Source organism: Canis lupus, chromosome 32 (assembly GCF_048164855.1).
Source record: "Canis lupus baileyi chromosome 32, mCanLup2.hap1, whole genome shotgun sequence".
In the NCBI taxonomy this organism is placed as follows: domain Eukaryota; kingdom Metazoa; phylum Chordata; class Mammalia; order Carnivora; family Canidae; genus Canis; species Canis lupus.
Window position 1 is genome coordinate 3,752,341 of NC_132869.1, and position 24,801 is coordinate 3,777,141.

General features: G+C 36.7%; 2 protein-coding genes across 2 annotated transcripts; both read right to left on the minus strand.

Annotated features, from left to right (window-relative positions):
• Positions 1-14,464: 14,464 nt before the first annotated feature.
• On the minus strand, positions 14,465-15,386 carry LOC140622571 (olfactory receptor 4F4-like). Its single transcript, XM_072808215.1, is given in 3 exon segments — positions 14,465-14,781; positions 14,784-14,984; positions 14,987-15,386. Coding segments are annotated over 3 exon segments (915 nt in total). The 5' UTR covers positions 15,384-15,386.
• A 5,308-nt stretch (positions 15,387-20,694) lies between these two features.
• LOC140622640 (olfactory receptor 4F6-like) lies at positions 20,695-22,629 on the minus strand. Its single transcript, XM_072808278.1, has one exon. The coding sequence runs from the start codon at positions 21,776-21,778 to the stop codon at positions 20,840-20,842; it is 939 nt and encodes a 312-aa protein (XP_072664379.1). The 5' UTR covers positions 21,779-22,629; the 3' UTR covers positions 20,695-20,839.
• Positions 22,630-24,801: the final 2,172 nt, after the last annotated feature.

A 24,801-nucleotide genomic window follows, 5' to 3' on the forward strand; every position in this document is an offset into this window, starting at 1 on the left:
TGTGAGGTGGTATCTCATTGTGGTTTTGATTTGTATTTCCCTGATGGCAAGTGATGCAGAGCATTTTCTCATATGCATGTTGGCCATGTCTATGTCTTCCTCTGTGAGATTTCTCTTCATATCTTTTGCCCATTTCATGATTGGATTGTTTGTTTCTTTGGTGATGATTTAATAAGTTCTTTATAGATCTTGGAAACTAGCCCTTTATCTGATACGTCATTTGCAAATATCTTCTCCCATTCTGTAGGTTGTCTTTTAGTTTTGTTGACTGTATACTTTGCTGGGCAAAAGCTTCTTATCTTGATGAAGTCCCAATAGTTCATTTTTGCTTTTGTTTCTTTTGCCTTCGTGCATGTATCTTGGAAGAAGTTACTGTGCCCAAGTTCAAAAAGGGTGTTGCCTGTGTTCTCCTCTAGGATTTTGATGGAATCTTGTCTCACATTTAGATCTTTCATCCATTTTGAGTTTATCTTTGTGTATGGTGCAAGAGAGTGGTCTAGTTTCATTCTTCTGCATGTGGATGTCCAATTTCCCAGCACCATTTATTGAAGAGACTGTCTTTCTTCCAGTGGATAGTCTTTCCTCCTTCATCGAATATTAGTTGACCATAATGTTCAGGGTCCACTCCTGGGTTCTCTATTCTGTTCATTGATCTATGTGTCTGTTTTTGTGCCAGTACCACACTGTCTTGATGACCACAGCTTTGTAGTACACCTGAAATCTGGCATTGTGATGCCCCTAGATATGGTTTTCTTTTGTAAAATTCCCCTGGCTATTCGGGGTCTTCTCTGATTTCACACAAATCTTAAAATAATTTGTTCTAACTCTCTGGAGAAAGTCCATGGTATTTTGATAGGGATTGCATTAAACGTGTCAATTGCCCTAGGTAACATTGACATTTTCACAATATAATCTGCCAATCCATGAGCATGGAATATTTTTCCATCTCTTTGTGTCTTCCTCAATTCCTTTCAGAAGCATTGTATAATTTTTAGGGTATAGATCCTTTACCTCTTTGGTGAGGTTTATTCCTAGGTATCTTATGCTTTTGGGTGCAATTGTAAATGGGATTGACTCCTTAATTTCTCTTTCTTCAGTCTCATTGTTAGTGTACAGAAATGCCATTGATTTCTGGGCATTGATTTTGTATCCTGCCACGCTGCCAAATTGCTGTATGAGTTCTAGCAATCCTGGGGTGGAGGCTTTTGGGTTTTCTATGTAGAGTATCATGTCATCGGTGAAGAGGGAGAGTTTGACTTCTTCTTTGCCAATTTAAATGCCTTTAATGTCTTTTTGTTGTCTGATTGCTGAGGCTAGGACTTCCAGTACTATGTTGAATAGCAGTGGTGAGAGTGGACATCCTTGTCTTGTTCCTGATCTTAGGGGAAAGGCTCCTAGTGTTTCCCCATTGAGAATTATATTTGCTGTGGGCTTTTCGTAGAGGAATGTTCCCTCTATCCCTACACTCTGAAGAGTTTTGATCAGGAATGGATGCTGTATTTTGTCAAATGCTTTCTCTGCATCTAATGAGAGGATCATATGGTTCCTGGTTTTTCTCTTGCTGATATAATGAATCACATTGATTGTTTTACGAGTGTTGAACCAGCCTTATGTCCCGGGGATAAATCCTACTTGGTCATGGTGAATAATTTTCTTAATGTGCTGTTGGATCCTATTGGCTAGTATCTTGTTGAGAATTTTTGCATCCATGTTCATCAGGGATATTGGTCTGTAATTCTCCTTTTTGGTGGGGTCTTTGTCTGGTTTTGGAATTAAGGTGATGATGGCCTCATAGAACGAATTTGGAAATACTCCATCTCTTTCTTTCCACACAGCTTTAGTAGAATAGATATGGTTTTTCTTTAAATGTTTGATAGAATTCCCCTGGAAAGCCATCTGGCCCTGGACTTTTGTGTCCTGGGAGGGTTTTGATGACTGCTTCAATTTCCTCCCTGGTTATTGGCCTGTTCAGGTTTTCTATTTCTTCCTGTTCCAGTTTTGGCAGTTGCTGGCTTTCCAGGAATGCGTGCATTTCTTCCAGATTGCCTAATTTATTGAAGTATAGCTGTTCATAATATGTTTTTAAAATCGTTTGTATTTCCTTGGTGTTGGTAGTGATCTCTCCTTTCTCATTCATGATTTTATTAATTTGAGTCTCCTCTCTCTTCTATTTAATACGGTTGTCTAATGGTTTATCTATCTTATTAATTCTTTCAAGAACCATCTCCTGGATCTGTTGATCTGTTCCACAGTTCTTCTGGTCTCGATTTCGTTGAGCTCTGTTCGAATTTTAATTAATTCTCTTCTTCCGCTGGGCGTGGGGTCAATCTGCTATTTTTTCTCTAGCTCCTTTATGTGTAAGGTTAGCTTTTGTATTTGATTTCTTTCCATTTTTTGAATGGATGCTTGTATTGCGATGTATTTCCCCCTTAGGACTGCTTTTCTGTGTTCCAAAGATTTTGAACGGTTGTATCTTCATTCTCATTAGTTTCCATGAATCTTTTTAATTCTTCCTTAATTTTCTGATTGACCCTTTCATCTTTTAGCAGGACGGTCCTTAACCTCCACGTGTTTGAGGTCCTTCCAAACATCTTGTTGTGATTTAGTTCTCAGTTCAAGGCATTATGGTCTGAGAATATGCAGGGGACGATCCCAGTCTTTTGCTATAGGTTCAGATCCAATTTGTGACCCAGTATGTGGTCTATTCTGGAGAAAGTTCCATGTCCACTTGAGAAGAATGTGTATTCAGTTGAGTTTGGATGTAAAGTTCTGTAGATATCTGTGAAATCCATCTGGTCCAGTGTATCATTTAAAGCTCTCGTTTCTTTGGAGATGTTGTGCTTAGAAGAGCTATCGAGTATAGAAAGAGCTAGATTGAAGTCACCAAGTATAAGTGTATTATTATCTAAGTATTTCTTCACTTTGGTTATTAATTGATTTAAATATTTGGGAGCTCCCACATTCAGGGCATTTATATTGAGGATTGTTAAGTCCTCTCGTTGGATAGATCCTTTAAGTATGAGATAGTGTCCCTCTTCATCTCTCACTACAGTCTTCGGGGTAAATTTTAGTTTATCTGATATAAGCATGGCTACCCCTGCTTTCTTTTGAGGACCATTTGAATGGTAAATGGTTCTCTAACCTTTCATTTTTAGGCTGTAGGTGTCCTTAGGTCTAAAATGAGTCTCTTGTAGACAGCAAATAGATGGGTCCTGCTTTTTTATCCAGTCTGTAACCCTGTGCCTTTTGATGGGGTCATGACGCACATTCACGTACAGAGTTACTATTGAAAGGTATGAGTTTAGTGTCATCATGATATTTATTCAGTCCTTGTTTTTTGGGATTGTTCCATTGGACTTCTTCTTAAAGGGGAATTTTAAGGGATCCCTGGGTGGCACAGCGGTTTGGCACCTGCTTTTGGCCCAGGGCGCGATCCTGGAGACCCGGGATCGAATCCCACATCAGGCTCCCGGTGCATGGAGCCTGCTTCTCCCTCTGCCTGTGTCTCTGCCTCTCTCTCTCTCTCTCTCTCTCTGGCTATCATAAATAAATAAAACATTTTTAAAAAAAGGGGGGGAATTTTAAGAGTCCCCCTTAAAATTTCTTGCAGAGCTGGTTTGGAGGTCACATATTCTTTCAGTTCCTGCCTGTCTTGGAAGTTCTGTATCTCTCCTTCCATTCTGAATGAGAGCCTTGCTGGATAAAGTATTCTTGGTTGCATGTTCTTCTCATTTAGGACCCTGAATATATCCTGCCAGCCCTTTCTGGCCTGCCAGGTCTCTGTGGAGAGGTCTGCTCTTACCCTCATACTCCTCCCCATAAAGTCAGGGATTTTGTGTCTCTTGGTGCTTTAAGGATCTTTTCTTTATCTTTGGAATTTGCAAGCTTAACTATTAAATGTCGAGGTGTTGAATGGTTTTTATTGATTTTAAGGGGGGGGGATATCTCTATTTCCTGGATATGAATGCCTGTTTCCCTTCCCAGATTAAGAAAGATTTCAGCTATGATTTGTTCAAATACATATTCTGGCCCTCTGGCCCTTTCGGCACCCTCAAGCACCCCAATTACGTCGGTTTTTCTTCCTTAGGCTGTCGTTTATTTCCCTTAATCTATCTTCATGGTCTTTTGTTTGTCTCTTTTTTCCTCAGTTTCCCTCTTTGCCATCAACTTGTCTTCTATGTCACTCACCTGTTCTTCCACCTCGTTAACCCTGGTCGTTAGGACTTCTGGTTTGGATTCCATCTCATTCAGTTGATTTTTAATTTCTTCCCGATTGGATCTAAATTCTGCAGTCATGAGGTCTCTCGAGTCCTTTATGCTTTTTTCTAGAGCCACCAGTAGCTTTCTAGTAGTGCTTCTGAATTGGCTTTCTGACATTGAATTGTAATCCAGATTTTGTAACTCTGTGGGAGAGAGGACTGTTCCTGATTCTTTCTTTTGAGGTGAGGTTTTCCTTCTAGTCATTTTGCTCACTGCAGAGTGGCCAAGAAAAAAAGTTGTATTGGGAAAAAAAGAATAATAGAGGAGAGAAAGAAGGAAAGAAAAGAGAAAAAGAAAAAAGAAATAAAGAAGAAAGAGAAGAAAAAGAGAAAGAAAAAGAAAGAAAAGAAAAAAAGGGTGGGGGAAGCAAACAGAAATCAAAAAGAAAAAAAAAAACACGGGGGAGTATCTCCTGATTCTGTGTACTTTAAGTCCCTTGACTTCCCCTGGAACTTGTCCGTCTAGATGGTCTTCTGGGGGAGGGGCCTGTTGTGCTGATTTTCAGGTGTTAGCACTTGGGGGAGCTGCTCAGCCCCTGCCTGGTGCAGGGCTCAGTGGGGGTTGTTTACCCCGTGAGGCCCCGGGAGGAACAACCCCAGTGTGGCGGCAGCTCTGGAGCCCTGGAGTCAGCTCCCGCAGTCACCACGGAGCTCTCCGTCTGCAGGGCCTGGAGGCTCCGGGGCGGGGCCGCTGATCTGCTCAGCTGGGGCAGGAGCGTCCTCGCTGTCCTGGGCCCTCCCGGCCTCTGCCTGTCCCGGGGGAGGCCGGATCCTGGGCTGTGTCCCGACGCCCTGTGCTCCGGTCTGCCTGTTGGATTCGCGCTCCCGCCCCGCAGCCCCCTCCGCGGAGCCGCCCCCGAGCCCCCCACCCCCACCCCCGGCTCCCGCCATGCGCGCTGCAGCCTTTAGGGAGCTCGGCGCATCTCCCGGGGCGCAGGTGTCTGTTAGTGTCCCCGGGAGCCCGAGGACATCCCCGCCCTCCCGGGTGCTGCTCCACCTCCTCGCGAGCCCCTTTCCGCCCGGGAAGGTTGGTGCAGCTCCTGCGTCTCCGGGACGGGGCTCTCCTGTCCTGGGGACACTCGCCCCGGCCTCAGCCCGGCTCCTCGCGGGCCCCTCCCCCTTGGAGGCCTTTGTTTCTTTATCTCTTTTTCCCCGTCTTCCTACCTTGATAGAAGCGCGAACTCTTCTCACTGTAGCATTCCAGCTGGTCTCTCTTTAAATCTCAGGCCGAATTCGTAGATTTTCAGGATGATTTGAAGGTTATCTAGGTAATTTGGTGGGGACGGGTGATTTGGGGACCCTACTCTTCCGCCGTCTTGCCCCTCCTCCAATTGTTTGTTTCTTTATTGATTTTTTTGTCTTGACAATCTATTCATTGATGGAAGTGAGATGTTAAAGTCCTCTACTACTATTGTATTACTGTCAATGTTTCCCCTATGTCTTTTAGTATTTGTTTTAAGTATTTAGGTGCTTCTATGTTGGGTGCATAGGTATTTACAATCATTATATTCCTTTTGTTAATCTGTGTATCATTGTATAATGCCTTCTTCTGTGTGTTGTGTATTTTCCGCTATAGTTGTTTTAGTCTATTTTTCTGATATAAGTATGGTTCCCTGGCTTTTTTTTTTAACTTTCATGTGCATGGGATATCTTCTTCTGTTTCTTCACTTTCAGTCTATGTGTGTCTTTAGGTCTGACTCTCTGGTAGGCAGTATATAGATGGATGTTATTTTCTTTTTATCCACTCTGTCACCCTGTGTCTTTTAATTGGAGTCTTTAGTCTATTTACATTTAAAGTAATTATCAATAGATATGTACTTATTGCTATTTTGTTTTTTGAGTTCTGTGGGGTTTGTTTTGTTTTGTTTTGTTTTAGTTTTCTGTTCCTTCCATCTCTTGCTCTCCTCCCTTATGATTGAATGGCTTTCTTTATTGTTATGCTTGGATTTATTTCTGTTTATTTTTTTGTGTCTATTATATATTTTTGATTTGTGGTTACCACTGTGTTCATATTTACTTTGTGTATATCACTCTATATTAAGTTTACATTTGCTTAAGTTTGAAAACATTCTAAAGTACTAAATTGTTTGCTCTCCATGTTTTATGTATATATGTTATATTTATAAGCTTTACAAATTTTATTTTGTGCATATTTTGACTAATTTTTATAGATATAATTAATTTTACTGCTTTTTATTTTAACCTTTATACTGGCTTTAGAAATGATAATTATTATGTTTGCTTTTACCTGCAAAATTTTTTCCTTTAATAATTTTATTACTTCTAGCTATGACCTTTTCTTTATACTTAAAGAATTCTCTTTAGTATTATTTTTGTAAGGCTGGCATAGTAGTGATAAACTTCTTTGAGGTTTTTTGTTTGTTTTTTTTTATATGAGGAAAGTCTTTATCCTCTTTCAGTTCTGAATGATGAACTATTGGGTAGAGAATTCTTGATTATATGTTTTTTCCTTTCAGGACATTGAATATATAATGTCACTCCCTTCTGGCCTGCCAAGTTTCTGCTGAAAAATTAGCAGTTAGCCCGATGGGATTTCCCTTATATGTAATTGGTTTTCTCTTTTCTTGCTGCTTTATTTTTGCTTGTTTATTATTTTCTTAAGAGTGGGAGCAGAGGCAGAGAGAGAATCTTAAGCAGGCTCCATGCCCAAGGTGGAACCTGACTCACAACCCTGAGATCATGACCAGAGCTGAAATCAAGAGTTGGATACTTAACCTATTGAGCCACCTAGGGGGCCCCTTCTTGCTGCTATAAAGATTCTCTATTATTAATTTTTTGCCATTTTAATCATTATATGTCTTGGTGTGGATCTTTTTGGGTTCATCTTGTTAAGGGATTTCTTGTTCTTATGTGTCTGTTTTCTGCCACAGCATAAAGAAGTTTTCCTTTTTTTTTCTTTTGAGTGAGTTTTCTGCCCCCTTCTCTCTCTCTCTCCTCCTTCTGGGAATCTATATAATATGAATGTTATAATGCTTGATGATATTGCAGAGTTCTCTTAACCTATTCTCAGTTTTTATTATTCTTTTTTCTTTTTGCTGTTCATCTTGGTTGCTTTCCATTGCCCTGTCTTCCAGATCACTGATCCATTCTTCTGCATCCTTTGATCTGCTGTTGATTCCTTATAGTATGTTTTTCTAGTATATTTCTAGTATATTTTTCATGTATTTATTCTTTACTTTTTACTTTGGTTGATTCTTTTTTATGTTTTCTATCTTTTGTTGTTTTCACTGATTTCATCTGCTCATTTTAAAAGTTATTAAGTAGCTTTATGAGCAATTACTTTGAACGTTTTATCAGGCATATTGCTTATCTGTTTCATTTACTCTTTTTCTGTGATTTATGTCTCATTCTTTCATTTGTACATGCTCCTTTGTCTCCTCATTTTGTTTAACATTTTGCATTTGTTTCTACTTAGCTGACATGTCAGCTACATCTTCTGGTTTTGAAATTAGTAGTCTTGAACACAAAGGGTTTTATGGTATCCTATAGTATAATCCCTCCTTTTCACCAGAACCAGGCGCTCCAGTTGGGTTCCTTTTGGGGCTGCATGTACCTTCCTGTTGTGGATGAGCTTCCTGTAGGCATGATGGAGGGTGGGGTTGACTTTCAGTCCACTTGGTTGCAATGACACAATTTCCCTGCTATGGATGCACTGAGTAGGGTTTGCTCCCTACACTGTTGAGAGGCCTGGCTGTACTGTTTAGGTTTGCTTATATGTGGGGTGGGCACTCAGCCTAGCTGTCTGCAATTAGTCTCTCTGCCATAGTTGCAGGCACACTGAAGAGTGGGTTTTCTCCTTATGTAGTCATATAGGCTTGGCTAGGCTTGGCTTCAGAAACTGTAGGCACATTTTTGTGCATAGTTATCTCTCTTCTTTCCCAGGGTAGAAGTCACCTTAGGGTGATGCTGGTTCCAGCTGGGACTGCCTGCCCGTGTGGTGGGACAGGAGTTAATTTTGAAGGCATGCCTCTTGAGGTGGGCTTGTGGGTTAGGGAAGATATACAGGGAGACACTGGGGTAGGGCACATGGTGCTATTAAGGTAGGTGGAGAGTGTCAGACGTGGCTTCCACAAGTATCTGGCTATCTAGTCTGGGAGATGGCAAGAAAAATGTGGCCCACCAGCACTTTTGTTCTTAGAGAAATCTCCTTCAGATCCCTGCCCCTCTGGCATACATTCTGTTTAGTCAATAGTTTCCTTTATACATAAAGGGAAAGGAGTGAAAATGAGTGAAAATATCAGTGAGGGTGACAAAACATGACACCTAACTCTGGGAAATGAACAAGGGGTAGTGGAAGGGGAAGTGGGTGGGGGTTTTGGGGTGACTGGGTGATGGGCACTGAGAGGGGCACTTGGCAGGATGATCACTGGGTGTTATGCTATATGTTGGCAAATTGAACTCCAATAAAAAAATAATAAAAAAGTTTCCTTTATACATACCACAAGTGCTTTTCAAGCTACTGCTTCTTTACTATGTCTTAGGCCAAGTTATTTAGCATGCTGGCTCTTTAAGGCTGAAGACACAATTTTTTTATAGCCCACTAGCTCTCCTGAAGTTAATCCCCATTGATATGTAAAGCTCCCAGAGTTAAGTTCAGCTAAAATTCAAAGCCTGAACATTCTGAGTACTTGTCTTCCCACTATAGGCCTCCAGACTTGGGGATGCCCAACATGAGGTCTGATTTCCCTTTGGTTTGTGGTGTTCTTCCCATTTGTTCTTCATTGCTTTGGGAGTTTGTTTCCCAGCTTTATCTCTATCCTACCTAACATTAAAAAAATATATATTTATTTCTGGGAGGGAGAGAGAGAGAGAGAGAGAGAGAGAAAGAGAGAGAGATAGCATGGGGGGAGTGGCAGAGAGAGAGGGTGAGAGAGGGTGAGAATCTAAAACAGACTCCATGCTGACCATGGAGCCTGACATGGGGTTCAATCCCAGGGCCCTGAAATCATGACCTGAGCAAAAACCAAGAGTCAGATGCTTAACCAACTGTGCCACCCAGGTGCCCTCCTGCCTAAATTTTTCAGTGTGGTCCTCTCCCTGTGACTGTGGAAGATCTGTTGTTATCCAGTCTTCAGGTTGTTTTTAGAGTTAGTTGCAAGAGATGTAGTTGTTGCCTTTGTGTGTGTAGGACAACATGAGCTCTATTCTGCTTTCTTAGAATCCTGTTTTTCAATCTCTATTTATTGAATAGTTATTTTTTTATCTCATAATGCCATTTGGAACTTTGTCATAGTTTCATTTATGCATAAGTCCCATTTCAGGGATCACCATTCTATTTTAATGGTCACATTTTTTTTATTATATTGTACTGTCTTACCTTTCATAGCTTTATAATAAGTTCTATTGTTATAGGTTTTTGTATGAACATATGTTTTAATTTCTCTGGACATATACCTAAACATGGAATTATTGGGTCTTATGGTAACACTATGTTTAACATTCTGAGAAACTGACAAACTTTTCTAAATCACATGCATTTTATAGTCCCACTTACATATAAAGGTTTCATTTTTTCCTCATCTTTTCAACACTTGTTATAATTTGTCTTTTTGATTAAAGCCTTCATAGGGTATATGTGAAATCATGTCCTAATGGGGTTTTGATTTGCATTTCTCTAGTGGTTAATTATATCTAACATCTTTTAATTTATTTATTGGAAATTTCATATCTTTTTTTTAAGAAATGCCCTTATCATAGATAGTTAGCTAATTTACTTCCATTCTATGTCTTATGCCTTTTTTGATGGTAACCTTTGAAGCAAAAAAAGTATTTCATTTTGATGAAGGTCTAGTTTTATTTTATTTTTTGGCAGTTTTTACTTTCTGTGTCACATCTAAAAGTCCTTGCCTAATCCAACATCATAAAGATTTATTTCTACGTTTTTCTCAGTGTTGTATACTGTTAGTTCTTATATTTATGTCTATTATCCACTGGGAATTAATTTTTGTGTATAATATAGGGAAAGAGTCTGACTTCAACTATCTTAAGAAAAGTTTATATTTGTTAAGTGATTTATGGTAATATTCATACTTAGCCAGTATAGTATGTCTCAAAATTTATATCTGGAGGGAATTTAACTTAAGTTTTGGAAGACTAGCTTATATTAAATGAAAATTGTCATAGATATCAACTATAAGGTTTGGGCAGAATATGGAAAGCAACTATATGAAGACACTGGCAAGTGACTCAAAGCAGGCAGAAATTGAGTAGAAGCCATCCCTTGAAAGAAAAATTTATATAGCTTTTTACCTGAGGAAATACTTTATTCATGCAGCATAAAGTCACTGAAAATTAAGGAGAAAATTGTTTTCTCAAAGTTTACAAAATCAGAGGATGATGTTTGGGACTTTGAGGAGTGAGCGGCTAAAAGATGAGAGGTGAAAAAAGGAGGGGTTTTGGTAATGATTGTCCAAAATTTTGATCATGAACTTCACCCAAATTTTTGGCTCTTCCCTATACTGCACATAAGTGGAGTTGACGTTGAGATTATTAGTGAAAAGTCACAGCTCATAGGATCAAAGTGTTTAGTCATATGAGGAAAGCAGAATTTCAAACATAGTCCAGCCACATTAACTGCATGCTAGGAAGAGAATCACTACTCTTCAGTGGAAGATAATGGAACTTAGAACCAGTGCAGTTCATTATTCACAATTTTTAGTTCATATGAAAAAAATAGGCATATAAAAATAGGAAAATTAAGTTCCAACCAAAACAAATGATTGAATGGTGTGTGTGTGTGTGTGTGTGTGTGTACTCGCATGTGTGCATGTGCGTGTGTGTTAATGGTCTATGATATGAAAATTAGGTATATTCTTTCTAACTATAACTCAGAATTCAATTTTTGGCTCAGTTAATTGTGATGGTTGCTTTTATGCATCAACACGCAGTTGAACCCAGATATTTGGCACTGGCACTTTAACTCAGATATTTGGTCAAACTACTAGTCTAGATGTTGCTGTGAAGGTACTTTTTAGATGAGAGAAACATTGAAATCAGTAGACTTCCAGCAAATTTGACTGCTCCCTGTAATATGGGCTGGCTTTTCTGCCTTTGGACAGAAGTTGCAACATCAACTCTTCCCTGGGTCTCCAGTGTGCCAGTTCTTGCATTTGGAGGTCTCCACGACTGTGTGAACCAGATCTTTAAAATGAACACACACACACACACACACACACACACACACACACACAACCTATGGTTCTGTTTTCTGGAGAACCTAATACATAAATTTACTATGTTGTGTTTGTTTTCTATCAATAATTTATTTCTTCTCTTTTGTGTAATACTTCTATTCTTCTGCTTATTTGTATTTAATTTACTTGTTTTTTCCTAACATTTTAAGTGAGAAACTTATGTAATTTATTCTAAAACTTAAAAAAAATCAGCGTTAAAGTAATAAATTTCAAAGTTACCTTAGTTGCACAACAAATTTTGACATATTATAATTTTATTATAGTTCAATTTAAAATACTTTCAGTTTCCCTTGTAAGTTCTTCCTTGAAAGTGTTCACAAATAAGATGTTTAATTTTAATATACTAGGGCTTTTCTAAATATCTTATGGTTGTTGCTTTCTAATTTAATTGCATTGTGGTCAGAGAACAGATTTTGTTAAGGTGCTAATCTTGAAAGTTTTTGAGATTCATTTTATGACTTAGGCGATTTTTCTTTTGATTTAATTTCATTTTTAAATATGTAAAAACATTTACATGGTTTCAATGTCAAAATTATAAAATAAGACATATTCTAAAAAATTTAGCTTGTATCCCTCTCTTGCCCTGTTTCCTCCTCTCTCCATTAGAAACCATTTTTAATTTTTGGTTTATCATTAAAAATATACTTCAGAAGTATTTATAAAATATTTATTTATAAATTACATACATATATATATACACACATACAAACCTAATATATGTATCCCCATTTTAACATAACCTAGAGATATTTTTCTCCAACTTACTCTTTTTCCTTAACATATACCTTGTAGATGCATCCAGAGCAGTTATTTGGAGATATTCCTCAGCAATTTTTATAGGACATTAATGTTCTATTATGTATGATTTATGCATTTGTTTCTAATTGTCATTTGGGTATTTTCCAATCTTTCACTGTTAAAAACAATGCTGCCACAAGTAAACTTGTGCATTGGTTATTTTGTACTTTTGCAAAGGTTTTGTTAGGATAGAATTAGGATTGTTGGATCAGAAGCCAGAAGCATGGTAAATTTTATAAATATTGTGAAGAGATAATACCATTTTATATTCTTATCAACAATGCATTTGAGTGCCCCTTTTGTTATATCTTTACCAACAGTTTGTATTAACTATTGAAGTCAGACCGGTTTCATGTCTGAAACTTATGGTCGAAACTGATATTTCAGCTTCATTTTACTCTGCATATAATCTTAATATGAGAGAACTTGAATCCTTTTTTACATATTTAAGCATCATTTATATCTCCTTATATATCAATTGTATGTTCACATGTTTTGCCCATTTATTTTGTTTGCTGCTATTTTTAAGAAGTTCTCTATGCTTACCAGGCATTATTCTTTGTGATGTGGGTTGTAAAGCTTTCTCTAAATATCACATTTATCTTTTCTACTTTGCTCATGGTTTTGTCATGCATTTAAAACATTAATTTGATATAGTTAATGTGATCACTCTATACCATATTCATGGGTAACGAGGATATAAGTCATGTTTTCTGTTAATATTTGCATAGTTAAGATCAAAAGACTTATGCTTGAATTCACTTAGAAATTGTCCTGGCATATGGCATGAGGAATAGGTCCAATGTATCATTTCCTGTACTGCTATCTAGTTATTCTACCATCATGTTAGTAGCTTCTGCCTTTCTCCACTGATTTGAGATACTGCCATTATCATATACTTAATTTCTTATGTGTTTTTAACCTGCTAATGGAGTTTCTATTCTCTTTTTTCCCTGTGGCAAACATAATTTTAGTTCTCTTATCATCTGCTTCTTTTTATTTATTAATTCAAGCCTCACTTTGGAAAACTACATTCTATGTTTATTTATAATATTTAATGTTCAATTTTAGCCTGACATAGTGATACTTTTTGGAGAGTGGAGGCTATTTTTCAGACCCATTTGCCAAGCTTTCAAAAAAGTGTATATTTCCTGAATTTTTATCTTGAATTTTTGGTACATCTTTCTGGGATGGTAGGGTGTGGGAACATGAGTTCATGCTTACAAATAAATATATATATAACTATGATGCCCTCAAATGAGTATCTGTTAATATTGATGTGTATCCTATTTCTCAAGTACTTTGGGATAAATAAAGGTTGAGAATGTTTAGTTTGTTGACAATTAGGCTTTATATAAAAACAATAATAATACTTAATATTTATTGTGTCTTGATAATTTGCCACAAAATGTGTTATTTTTCTGATTTGTATCTATTGTCTCATTATCCCTCATAATAACCATATGTATAGGTATTTTTATCCTCCTTTTGCACATGTGGAAACACAGAGCAGTCATGATTAATAATGCATAAGTAGAGTTGCACCCTTCTCTTTTTGGCTTCAAAGTCTGTGTTCTTAAGAGCTAACCATGGAAAATAACAGGTATGGACCAAAATGATGTACTTTGTGCCAAGTTTGTAAGTATTTTTTACTACAAATGCGCTCTTCTTGTATGCAACAGGATGTCAAGTGTCTATAAGGCAACTTTTGGGTTGGCAGACTCACTCTTCTTGTCATTCCTGATAACTCATGGAATTTTAAGTTGCTATAGTGATTGGAGAGGAACTATGAACCATAACAATGTGAGGAGTTTCTTTTCTAAACCTCTTAAAAGTTAGCTTATAAATATGAATGAATTAAGCACCTACATAAAAAATTATAAACCAGGCTAGTTTCTGTGTTTCCATCAGTTACACTCAGGACCTCTCAGGTAGGTAGCCAGAGGAATATACAGATATTGACAGATTTATGCCACTGTTCTGAGGATTAGTGAAATAATATTTTAAAAACATATCAACTTTGTATCCAAAAATATAAAATGCAAAAGTGTCAAAGGATAAATTGAGGCAGTGTATGTGAAACCTCTTAGATAATTATTAAGGGATATGGAAATAGAAAGTAAGATTTTCATGAGGTTTCCTAAGTAATTCACCAACTTTACCATATGTCATTATCTTACAATTATGAGAGATTTAAGACTTTACCCTAGAGTTTACATGCCATTTTCTCAGCCATTTCAGTGCAGTCTTCATGTCCTTGTTCCTCAGTGTATATATAATTGGGTTCAAGACAGGAGTGACCACATAATAAAACACAGGAAGGAATTCATCTAATGACTTCATGGGGAATGGCCAGGCATAAATGAAGATACATGGTCCAAAGAACAAAAGAACTACTGTGACGTGAGCAGTCAAAGTGGACAGTGCCTTGGATGACTTGTCTGAAGGGTGTTGCTGGATGGTCACTAGGATGATAGCATAGGAGATGATTAGGAAAATAAAGAACACACAGTGAGCACACCAGTGTTAGCAATGACCATGATATCCAACCTATAGATATCTGTACAAGGAAGTTTGATAACCCTAGGGAGGTCACAATAAAAACTGTCAACCTCATTGGGACCACAGAAAGGTAAGTTCACTGCAAAGGCCAGCTGGCTGACTGAATGGAGGAAGCCAGTTCCCCATGCAGCAGCCACAAGGCCAACACACACATAACTGTATTGTAGCGAGGTGGTTTACAGATTGTTACATATCTGTCAAAGGCCATGGCTATAAGGATCACCAGCTTGCTCCCACCAAAAAAGTAAAGGATAAATAGCTGAGCAAGGCAGCCCTTGAAAGAAATGACTTTGTGTTTACTAAAAATGTCAGCAATCATCTTGGGGGCTGTGACTGAAGACAGACATAGGTCAATGAGTGAGAGGTTAGCCAGCAGGAAGTACAAGGGGGAGTGAAGGTAGGAGTCAGAGGCCACAGTTATGACAATAGGAAGGTTTCCACACACAATTCCTACATAGAATACAACAAAGAACACAAAAGGGAAAATCTGCAATTCCTGAGAATTAGAGAGTCTCAGAAAAATGAACTCAGTCACCATGGAGTAATTCATGTCACTTATTGATTCATTCCAGGAAACAGCCGGTGTAGTTACCTTGGAGAATAGAGTAAGAAGGAAGTCAAAATTATTATATTTCAGTTTGTCTCCTTTTATGTCATTCTGCTCACTCATATAATGACTATTATATAGTGCTATAAAGCACAGAAAAAGCCTTTATATCATAAAGGCTTTCAAATTGTACACAATCTAAACCCTCCATTTTTATATCACACTCGTTCTTTGATTATGCTTTATAGTCCAGTTACTCAAGTCTGCTCAGTTATTTCCACTTATGCTAAGCTTATTCCTAATGAAAGTACCTTTTTTCATGCTACTTTGTCTGCCAGATTAAGTTTATACCACCATCCTACATTTAACTTCTTTTCCCTTGAACTCCCAGTCTATATTGTGTAGGCACTATTTTTGCTCTTAAATAAATGCAATGTTATATGATATTTACATTTACAAAGGTGTTTTATGACATTCACTTCTGAAAAGTATTCTTAATGGTTTCATAGCCATCACAATAATTTTATATTACAGTTGTTGGAAACCTCCCTATCAAACAAAGGCAATCCTCATTCATAGTTTTACTATGTGAGGCAATTTGTAACGTATAAGTTTTGAATGTAGCCTATGGACTTGGAGTCACCCTCTTAAGACTTATTTTTACCTTTTTACAAATGTAGATATTAATTATATTCAATTCTTATGGTGTTTTGCACAGTTTTTGTATATAGTTAGTGTACAATTGATTTAGATTATTATTAGTAGTAATATTTATCACCTCTGATTCATAAAGAAACTCCAGCTCTCCAATACTCATTTAAAAATTTTACTTATATTCTAGAAATAACAATTATGGCATGATGATTGAATTTAAGCTCCCTGTTTTCCCTGTTTTCCCATATTTAGAATGAATGCTCTGGATCAAAATTTCTGTTTTCCCATATTTAGAATGAATGCTCTGGATTAAAAATTCTCAAAATCCCCATTAATCTAATAATCTATGGGGCCTGAGTGAGGGACAGAATTCTAAAATAATTTTCATAGTTTCTCAAAAGCTTGGATAGAAACATAACAGTTAAAACAGATGCAAAGATCCAGTCTTAGGGATCCCTGGTTGGCGCAGCGGTTTGGCGCCTGCCTTTGGCCCAGGGCGTGATCCTGGAGACCCGGGATGGAATCCCACGTTGGGCTCCCGGTGCATGGAGCCTGCTTCTCCCTCTGCCTGTGTCTCTGCCTCTCTCTCTCTCTCTCTGTGTGACTATCATAAATAAATAAAAATAAAAATAAAAGATCCAGCCTTAGGGGAAGTTTAAATAAATGAAGATTTTAGAAAAGAATGTAAGAGTTATGGAGCCTTATAGAGAATAGAATTTGTAGTTATCATTTAGTGATATTGAAATGCTTAGAAGAAAAAGAGTTAGCCCATAATAAAGATGAAAAATAAAAGAAAAAATAAATAAAATAGCATGAAAATAATAGGATTAAAGAAAGGTGATTTAGAAATGAAATGAAAAGTGAGAAAAATGAAAACTTTGTGTGAGAGAAAGTGTGATGGGGTTTAATAGGAGATAAAATTGAAAAAGGATTCTGGAATGCCTGCTAAGGGATTTGTGTTTTATTATGAAGCAAGCAAAGAACTATTGAAGAATTATTTGCAATTGTGTAATACTTTTCTAACATATAGTGAATAGTCTATACATAATAACCATTTTAAGTAGTAATAATAGGACGTTTGTCAACAGGATGTGGGAGATTTAAAAAATAGATGATGTGAATGATTTTGGTTTGAGTAATTGTGGAAATCAATAGGTCCTAGGGACATGTGAAAATATAGTGGGTTACTCTTACCAAATTTTTTGGAGGAGTGGTATTATTTTTTTCAACACTGCCTGATTGTGGTTATTGCAACACCCTTGGAAGTTACACTTTTCATTATTCCAAATCCCATTCCTTAGCCCTATCCCTAATGCTCCTTATTACTGCTTTCAAAGTCCTGTAAGAATTTGACAATTCTAATTTTATTTTCAAGTATAAGGAGAAGTCTAAGAGTAAAACAAGAAATAAACCCTCTGTTCCCTTCTGCTTAGCACAGTAGTAAATACAATCATTGTAATCACTGACAATAAAGAGGATGGTATTCTTATTGTGAGATCATTTCTGATGTGACTGATTGGTTAGGATGGTTAAGAATCAAAGTATGCAACTTAGAATGGAAATTCAATATTTACTTATGTACAACCATCTCATTTCACTGAGGATGAATTTGATGCTCATATCTCCATAAGAAATATACCAAGGGTGATAGCTGACCAGTGGTTTCTCTTTTGCAGTGAAAAGACTTTATACCATGGTAACAAGTCAGAATTCAGATATGCTGTACTTCAGCAAAAAGAATTTCTTGTTCACTTAGTTAAGACATCTCATTTCCTGAGTATATGCTACTGAGGAGTGAGTGATGATAGGGGATTCTCAGTTACAGGGGATCCTTCACTGCTGTAATCCTTTCAAGCTCATATCTGATTCTTCAAAAGCTGTTCAAGGGGTTTTAGAAGAATTCTTTTGATTCTAAGTTAGATATTAAGTTTACTGAAGAAGTTCTCCAGAATCTTATACATTGGCTGGAGCATTCATGAAGATCCAGTTACAAAGGAATAAGAAAAATTTCCCCCATGCACTAGATTAAACTTAAAATTCAACATTTAGGGTGTTATGTTTGTCCTAAATATCTTTTAGGCTTCTTTAAAGAAAAATGCCTAAAGTCTTCATAAATTTCACTGAGATTGAAGTCAGGAGATTTGGGAATATTAGTACAATTTACTGTGTGATTTTGACATGTCATTTAGAATCTCCAAGCCTTAGTTTTCCTGAGCTCTTTGGATCAAAAGCTCTTAAAGACAAAATTCCACAATGTTAGGAGTATGATTTGCACCTTTATGTGAAAGAAATATCCTAAAACAGACTTCATTGGGATTGCAGGAAAGAGGGGGAAAAGGTGGGTAAAAGAACACTGAATCTGAAGTATATGGGGAAAAAGAATCTTTAAATAGAAAGGAAAGATAAGATTAACCTCAAAAATTCAGAAGAACTCAACACTTGGAACACTTGCATAGCATATACTAAGGTGAACAACACAACAGGGGCAATCCTTGTTAATATTCACACTAACTTTTCTAAGTATTTGCACTGACCTCACAGGATCCTTCCATTTTTCTTAAAGATGCATATACAATTGAATTCTGCCAGATGGGTTCTTACTAAAAGAAGCATCTCATTGTCAATAAAATGCTACACTTTGGTTAGTTCTGCTAATATAGTTCATGATCATTATTCCACCTACCTCCTTCATAACTGGAAGATGCTACGGCAATTTTCAGAGCAAGGAAGAGTACAGATTTTCCATTTTGCACTTTGTCTTGAAGGAAAAATTTCCAAGAGAATAAAGTCTGTCTGAATCATCCTCCTCCACTTGGTTAAGAGCCATTTATGAATGACCAGAGGCAGTTGAGGAGATCTGGAAATATCCAGCCTGAAGTTTGAGTACTGAGACTAAGTCATATAGTGTCACTGGTTTTCCCTTAAGGACATACACACAAAATCTTCTTGAGTTAGGGACTGTCATCTCAAGCTATTTGCTCACTTAGGTATTTCTACTACCTCACGAATCTAAAGATGATTTTTTTTCTATGCAAATGAAACTTTATTTCCTTATCTTTCCCTTGATTTTCTTTATATTGAAGTATAATTGACACATTGATTTGACAATTCTGTACATTACTTAGTGCTCAGCATGCTAAGTGTAGTCACTATCTGTCACCATAGAACATTATTAAAATGTTATTGACTTTATTCCCTAGCTGTACGTCTCATCTCTGTGACTTATTTACTTTATTACTGGATGTTTGTACCTCTGAATCCCCTTTTTTTCCCTCTTGTCCCCCCAACCACCTGCCTTGTGGCAACCACCATTTTTTTTAAGAATCTATGTGTTTTCTATTTGTTTTGTGTTTGAGATTCCACCTATAAGTGAAATTATATGGTATTTGTCTTTCTCTGTTAAAGGTGACTTTAAAAAATCTTATTTATTTATTTGAGAGAGAGAGAGAGAAGAGAGAGAGAGAAAGCACAAGCAGAGGAAAGGGCAGAGAAAGAAGCGGGTTCCTCACTGAGTGGGGAGCCTGACATGGGGCTCAATTCCAGCATCCTGGGATCATGACCTGAGCATAAGATGGACACTTGATTGACTGAGCTACCCAGGGGCCCTCCCCTGTTAAAGGTGACTCTTTAAAAGAATCATAGTAAAACCAATAAGATAAAGTTCTGAAATTAAAATCCAGATGGATTAAGAAGACAATAAATAATAATGCTTTGATATTATAAAAAGAGGAGAGCTTATAGCACTTATGACTAATTTTGGATAAAATATAGGGAAAAATACCTCGACCAATAATAAGAAAGTCTCATTCATTATTTGCCATTTTATTGAACAGCTTTAACTACAATGCAGCAGTTACAACCGAGTTTAGTCACTACAATTTACATTTCTTATATCAGTCACAGGAATATACCCAAGTGATTTCTCAATTGTGCTCCTTGACCCATCAGACTTTCCAAGTTTTATTTGGAAAAGTAAAGTAAAAGTAAAGATGTCAATCATCTTCTTTGTCCTAAACACCCTGGCTTAAGAACAGGTACATTAAATAAGTTGAGATCTGAGTTGAGTACCTTTCTTTAGGTAATAAGATCCTTAAAATACTTTTATAATTGTAGATACTCTTTAGGGTGAATCAAGAAATGCTTTGAAGAAGACTGCAAGGACAACAGAAATTTGCTGTTGAAAAAAATAGAACACAGACAAATTTTGCATAATGCAAAATGCTAGAATCTTTCTAAAGTAATATTGTACAAAATATATTGACAACCAAAAACTGAAAACAATTCTTAAGAATTATAACATGGTGTTGCCTTCCTATTTATCTAACTTTAAGTATAATTAGGATGAGAATTGTTTCTTTCTTGATTTTTCATGGCTGCTGGTTTGTATAAACTCATATTTTATCCATTGGATCCACATAATTTCTATAAGAAACATTAATTGATTTCCAGTGATGCTTATGATCAGTATGAAGATACTGATAAAGCTCAATCATATGTACATGTATATATTTATATAGAGATATAAAACAATTACATGAAAATTGAATGTGGTCATTGATGATAATTGCAACTTAGTTTTATAGGTTAGGTAGGAATGTATGACACTTTATTTTTCATACTTAACAGATTATTACAGCAACCCTATTTGAAAGTATAGTTCTTTGATTTAATATCCTTTTTTTACATAGATATCTCAGTTTTTTAAAGGCAATAATGAAATTGTACATAATCCATAGTGTTCATGGTGATCACGAGGGTCCTGAAGGTCCACAACATTCATCTTGTGCTCTTACCAATAAAATCTGTTATGGTATGTCTCTAGAACTTACAACTTGTCGACTCAGCCTTCCCATTGCCACCTTCATATCTCTGTTCCTTAGAGTATAGATGGCAGGATTTAATACAGGAGTGATAACAAAATCCACAATGGCAAAAAATTTATCCATTGACTTGGTAGGGAAAGGCCACACATAGAGAAACATGCATGGAGTGAAAAACAAAACCAACTCAGTGATGTGAGCTGACAGAGTGACAAATGCTTTGGACAAGTCTTTTGAAGAATGCTGTCTAACAGTGGCCAGAATAAAGATGTATGATACAATTAAGAAAAAGAATGTGCCCATAGATATGAAGCCACTGTTGGCAGTGACCACAAATTCTAGTCTGTATGTGTCCATGCATGCAAGTTTAATAACCCTAGGAAAATCACAATAAAAGCTCCCTACATTATTAGGGCCACAAAAAGGTAAATTTATGACAAAAACAAACTGAGATACAGCATGAATCACCCCAATGATCCAAGCAGCCACTACCAAAAGCATGCACGTTTTGGTATTCATGGTAGTGAGATAGTGGAGAGGCTTGCAGATCGCTGTGTACCTGTCAAATGCCATGGCTATGAGCAACACCATCTCAACTCCTCCCATAACATGAATAAAGAACATTTGTATCATGCAGTTGTGGAAGGAAATGATTTTACAACCACTGAAAAGATCAGAGATCATTCTAGGAACTGTGGTGGATGAAAGGCCCACATCAATGAGTGATAGGTTGGCCAGCAGGATATACATTGGGGAGTGTAAGTGAGAATCAAAAATCACTGTTAACATAATGAAGAGGTTTCCTAAGATAATTCCAACATAGAATAAAGAGAAAAAAACAAAAAGGAAAATCTGCATTCCCAAGGATTGTGCAAGTCCCAGTAACACAAATTCAGTTACCAAAGAGCCATTTACTTGGTCCATTGAATCATAAGGAAGAGAAGACTCTGAAGTGATCTGAAAGAAATGAGAAAGGGAATCAATGTTAAGGTACTAAAAAAATGTCTTGAATGTTGATAATTTAATACTAGCTATTGACAGATCTTGTATTTAATTGATAGTAAATTATTTACAAATTAATGGGAACCCGGGATATGAGTTTGGTAGTATGACCAAAGCTGCACTCAGAGGCAGTCTATTGCTTTAAATTGCTCTTATTTGTTCATGTACATGGAGTAAGCAGGCAACTTAAGAAACTAGAAAACTAGAAAAGGATGTATAAAAGTCTGTGTTTTTGTGTTTCTGTTAAGTTACTACTGCTGAATGGTGTTTGTCTTGGAGTTTGAATGATAATTTTTGTAAACAGGAAATTTCGACAGTACATGAACCTGTTACCTTAAAGACTCTAAACTTCCATTTATAGCACATAACATAATATATTTATGAACTTTATTATAATATGAACAATCAGTGCAAAATGTGGAACTGAGTGTATTCAATGTGGTGCAGTCAGAGTTAGTAGCATGTATAAAGGACAGGCAGGGAATAACACATAAATAAAGGGAAAGAATAAAGATAGATGGGAAGAAGTGTAAGAAAATAAAAGGGTGGTGAGAAGAAGAAATAAATTCCTAAAAGTCAAATAGGGAGGATAAAATGATGATCAAAAAGGACATTGGTGGACACTGAGGAGAGAACTTGATGGGATGAGCACTATACATTGATGGGTGTTATACTATACGTTGGCAAATCAAACTTCAATAAAAAAATAAAATAAAAAATAATAAGCTCCCTAGGGGCAAAGAGCACATCTTTGCTTAGATTTCCTGTAATGGTTTAAATGAACACACATTGATATATTATAAATACCTGGGTATAAACTTTACCTGGGTTTTCATTCACTGCTTTGGGTATATTTTGACTGGAAGGATAGAAAATAATAATAAAGCTGTAGGGAAAATAATGAGTTGAAGACAAGTTAAGACTTTAAAATGTGAATCATTGGCTGTGGCAGTGGGATTGGTAGAACAGAGTGGTTAGTTGAACATCATGCATTAGTGAACTGATGAACTGACAGGTGAATCACCTCTAAAAAAAATTAGTAAGTTACTGATCACAAGCATCTGTTCAGCATCCAGGCATTATTTTTCTTACCTTCATTCTGGTATTTGTAGCTTTTCATAAATGTAAAATTAGAGTTTATGGTATAGGGATCCTTTCTGGTTTGTATAAGGCTGTATTGCCTACCTAAAACAGTGGCTGGCACATAGGGAGAGCCCAGGAAATATGTCATGAGTGTGTTTCCTAGGAACAGAAGCAGGTATTAAATTATTCATAGAAGAAGCAAAACAGTATCCCTCACAAATATAAAGAGAAATTTATTTAATAATACCTTCTCCTCAAGCTTGCATTTACTGGTATAATCCAGTTATAGATACATTAAAAAATGAGTATTTAACTGAGTGAAGAAATTTCTACCCCCCTTCTCCCAGATGTCTGGAATTAGCATGTATCATTGATGAGGAAATCCTTATGACCAGAGAGAGCTTGCTGGGAGAAAAAGACCATGCACTTGGTTTCTCTGCCTTTTTAGAAAACTCTGATGACTTTGTGAAGCTCTCAAGAATTTCTCAGAGGCCAAGTTCCCATACAGTTTGGTATCCTTCCTCTTGGAGATGTAAACTTTTTCAGTTATTCAGGGTCTAGGAAGACCCATCATTAAACAGGAAATATAGATACATATTGAACAAAAAGGATATCAGAATTATAGACGTGTATAGAAGTGGGAAAGAACTTTGAGAGAATCTTTTTCAGTTACTTCCTTGTACGTGTAGAGAGCCAACCCCATGAGGGTAAATGGCTAGCCAGTGTGTTCACAGCAGTATGTTCACAGATCCAGAACTAGAAGTCAGCCTAACTTCTAGTCCAGTGGTCTTCCTCAGTAATTCTTTATACTTCTTAATAGAGTCATGAAAAAAGCTAGAATTATTTATATTTCAAAGGATCACTCTAACCTAACTGAAAGTATCCTATTCAACCATGAGTTTTTATTCATTTAAAATAAAATTGGCCTTCCTTCCTGAAAGACATTTATCTTGCTCTTCCTAACCCGCTTTCCTGTTTCTTCACACAAACTAGTCAGTCCTTGAACACTTACTTCCATCTCAGAATTTATAACCACCAGTTCCCCTCTACCATCCCCTGGCACAGGACCAGAAGCTCTTTGACTCTGAGCACAGCCTCTCAGACTAGGCATTGGCTGGTTCCTTCCAATGCAGAGGAAATTAATACTGAAGGGGAGGGAATCACACCAGAATCCTGGAAGTTGAGGATTGAGATTTCCTCCCTCTGGTTTAAAACAAAATTTGGTTCTCAAATAAGGTAGAAATAATTAAGGCCAAATGTCTCTTTTTTATACAGCGGGGGGAAAATTTTAAAATGAGTTGGAGAGCACAAAAATCAGAAGCACATGAATCTTGAAAAATTTTCACATCAAGGAGATAAATTAAACATATCAAAAGATGTGTGTGTGTGTGTGTGGAATCGATTTGATAAGACAATGCAATTCAGTGATTGCAATTTGAGAATAGAGAGTGATGGTGTAGAATAAAAGGATGAAACTATTTTCAAAAGGAGAAAATTTCTGATGCAGATATTTTACAGAAGAGCAAACACTGAAGCAGTGTTAAGGGGGATAGAGCAAGGGATGCAACCATGACCGGTTGCATCCCTTGTAGTTTTATAATTAAAAAGCAGTTTTCCTACCTGCCTGTTCAGCCACAGGATTTACATTTTTGGAAAAATAGTAGTTCAGAGAGCTTAGTCTTAATATCTGTATATAATCTTCCTTCAAAGACAAAGCTATATATAATATTCTTCTAAATGGAAAATAAGTTAATTAGGCACACAGGAGAGTGACCTACTGTTGTCTCAGAGAAGGCCAATACTGAGCCCATTATTTGTTCCTCTTGGGGGACTAAATCCTTGAATCACATTGGTTTTCCCAT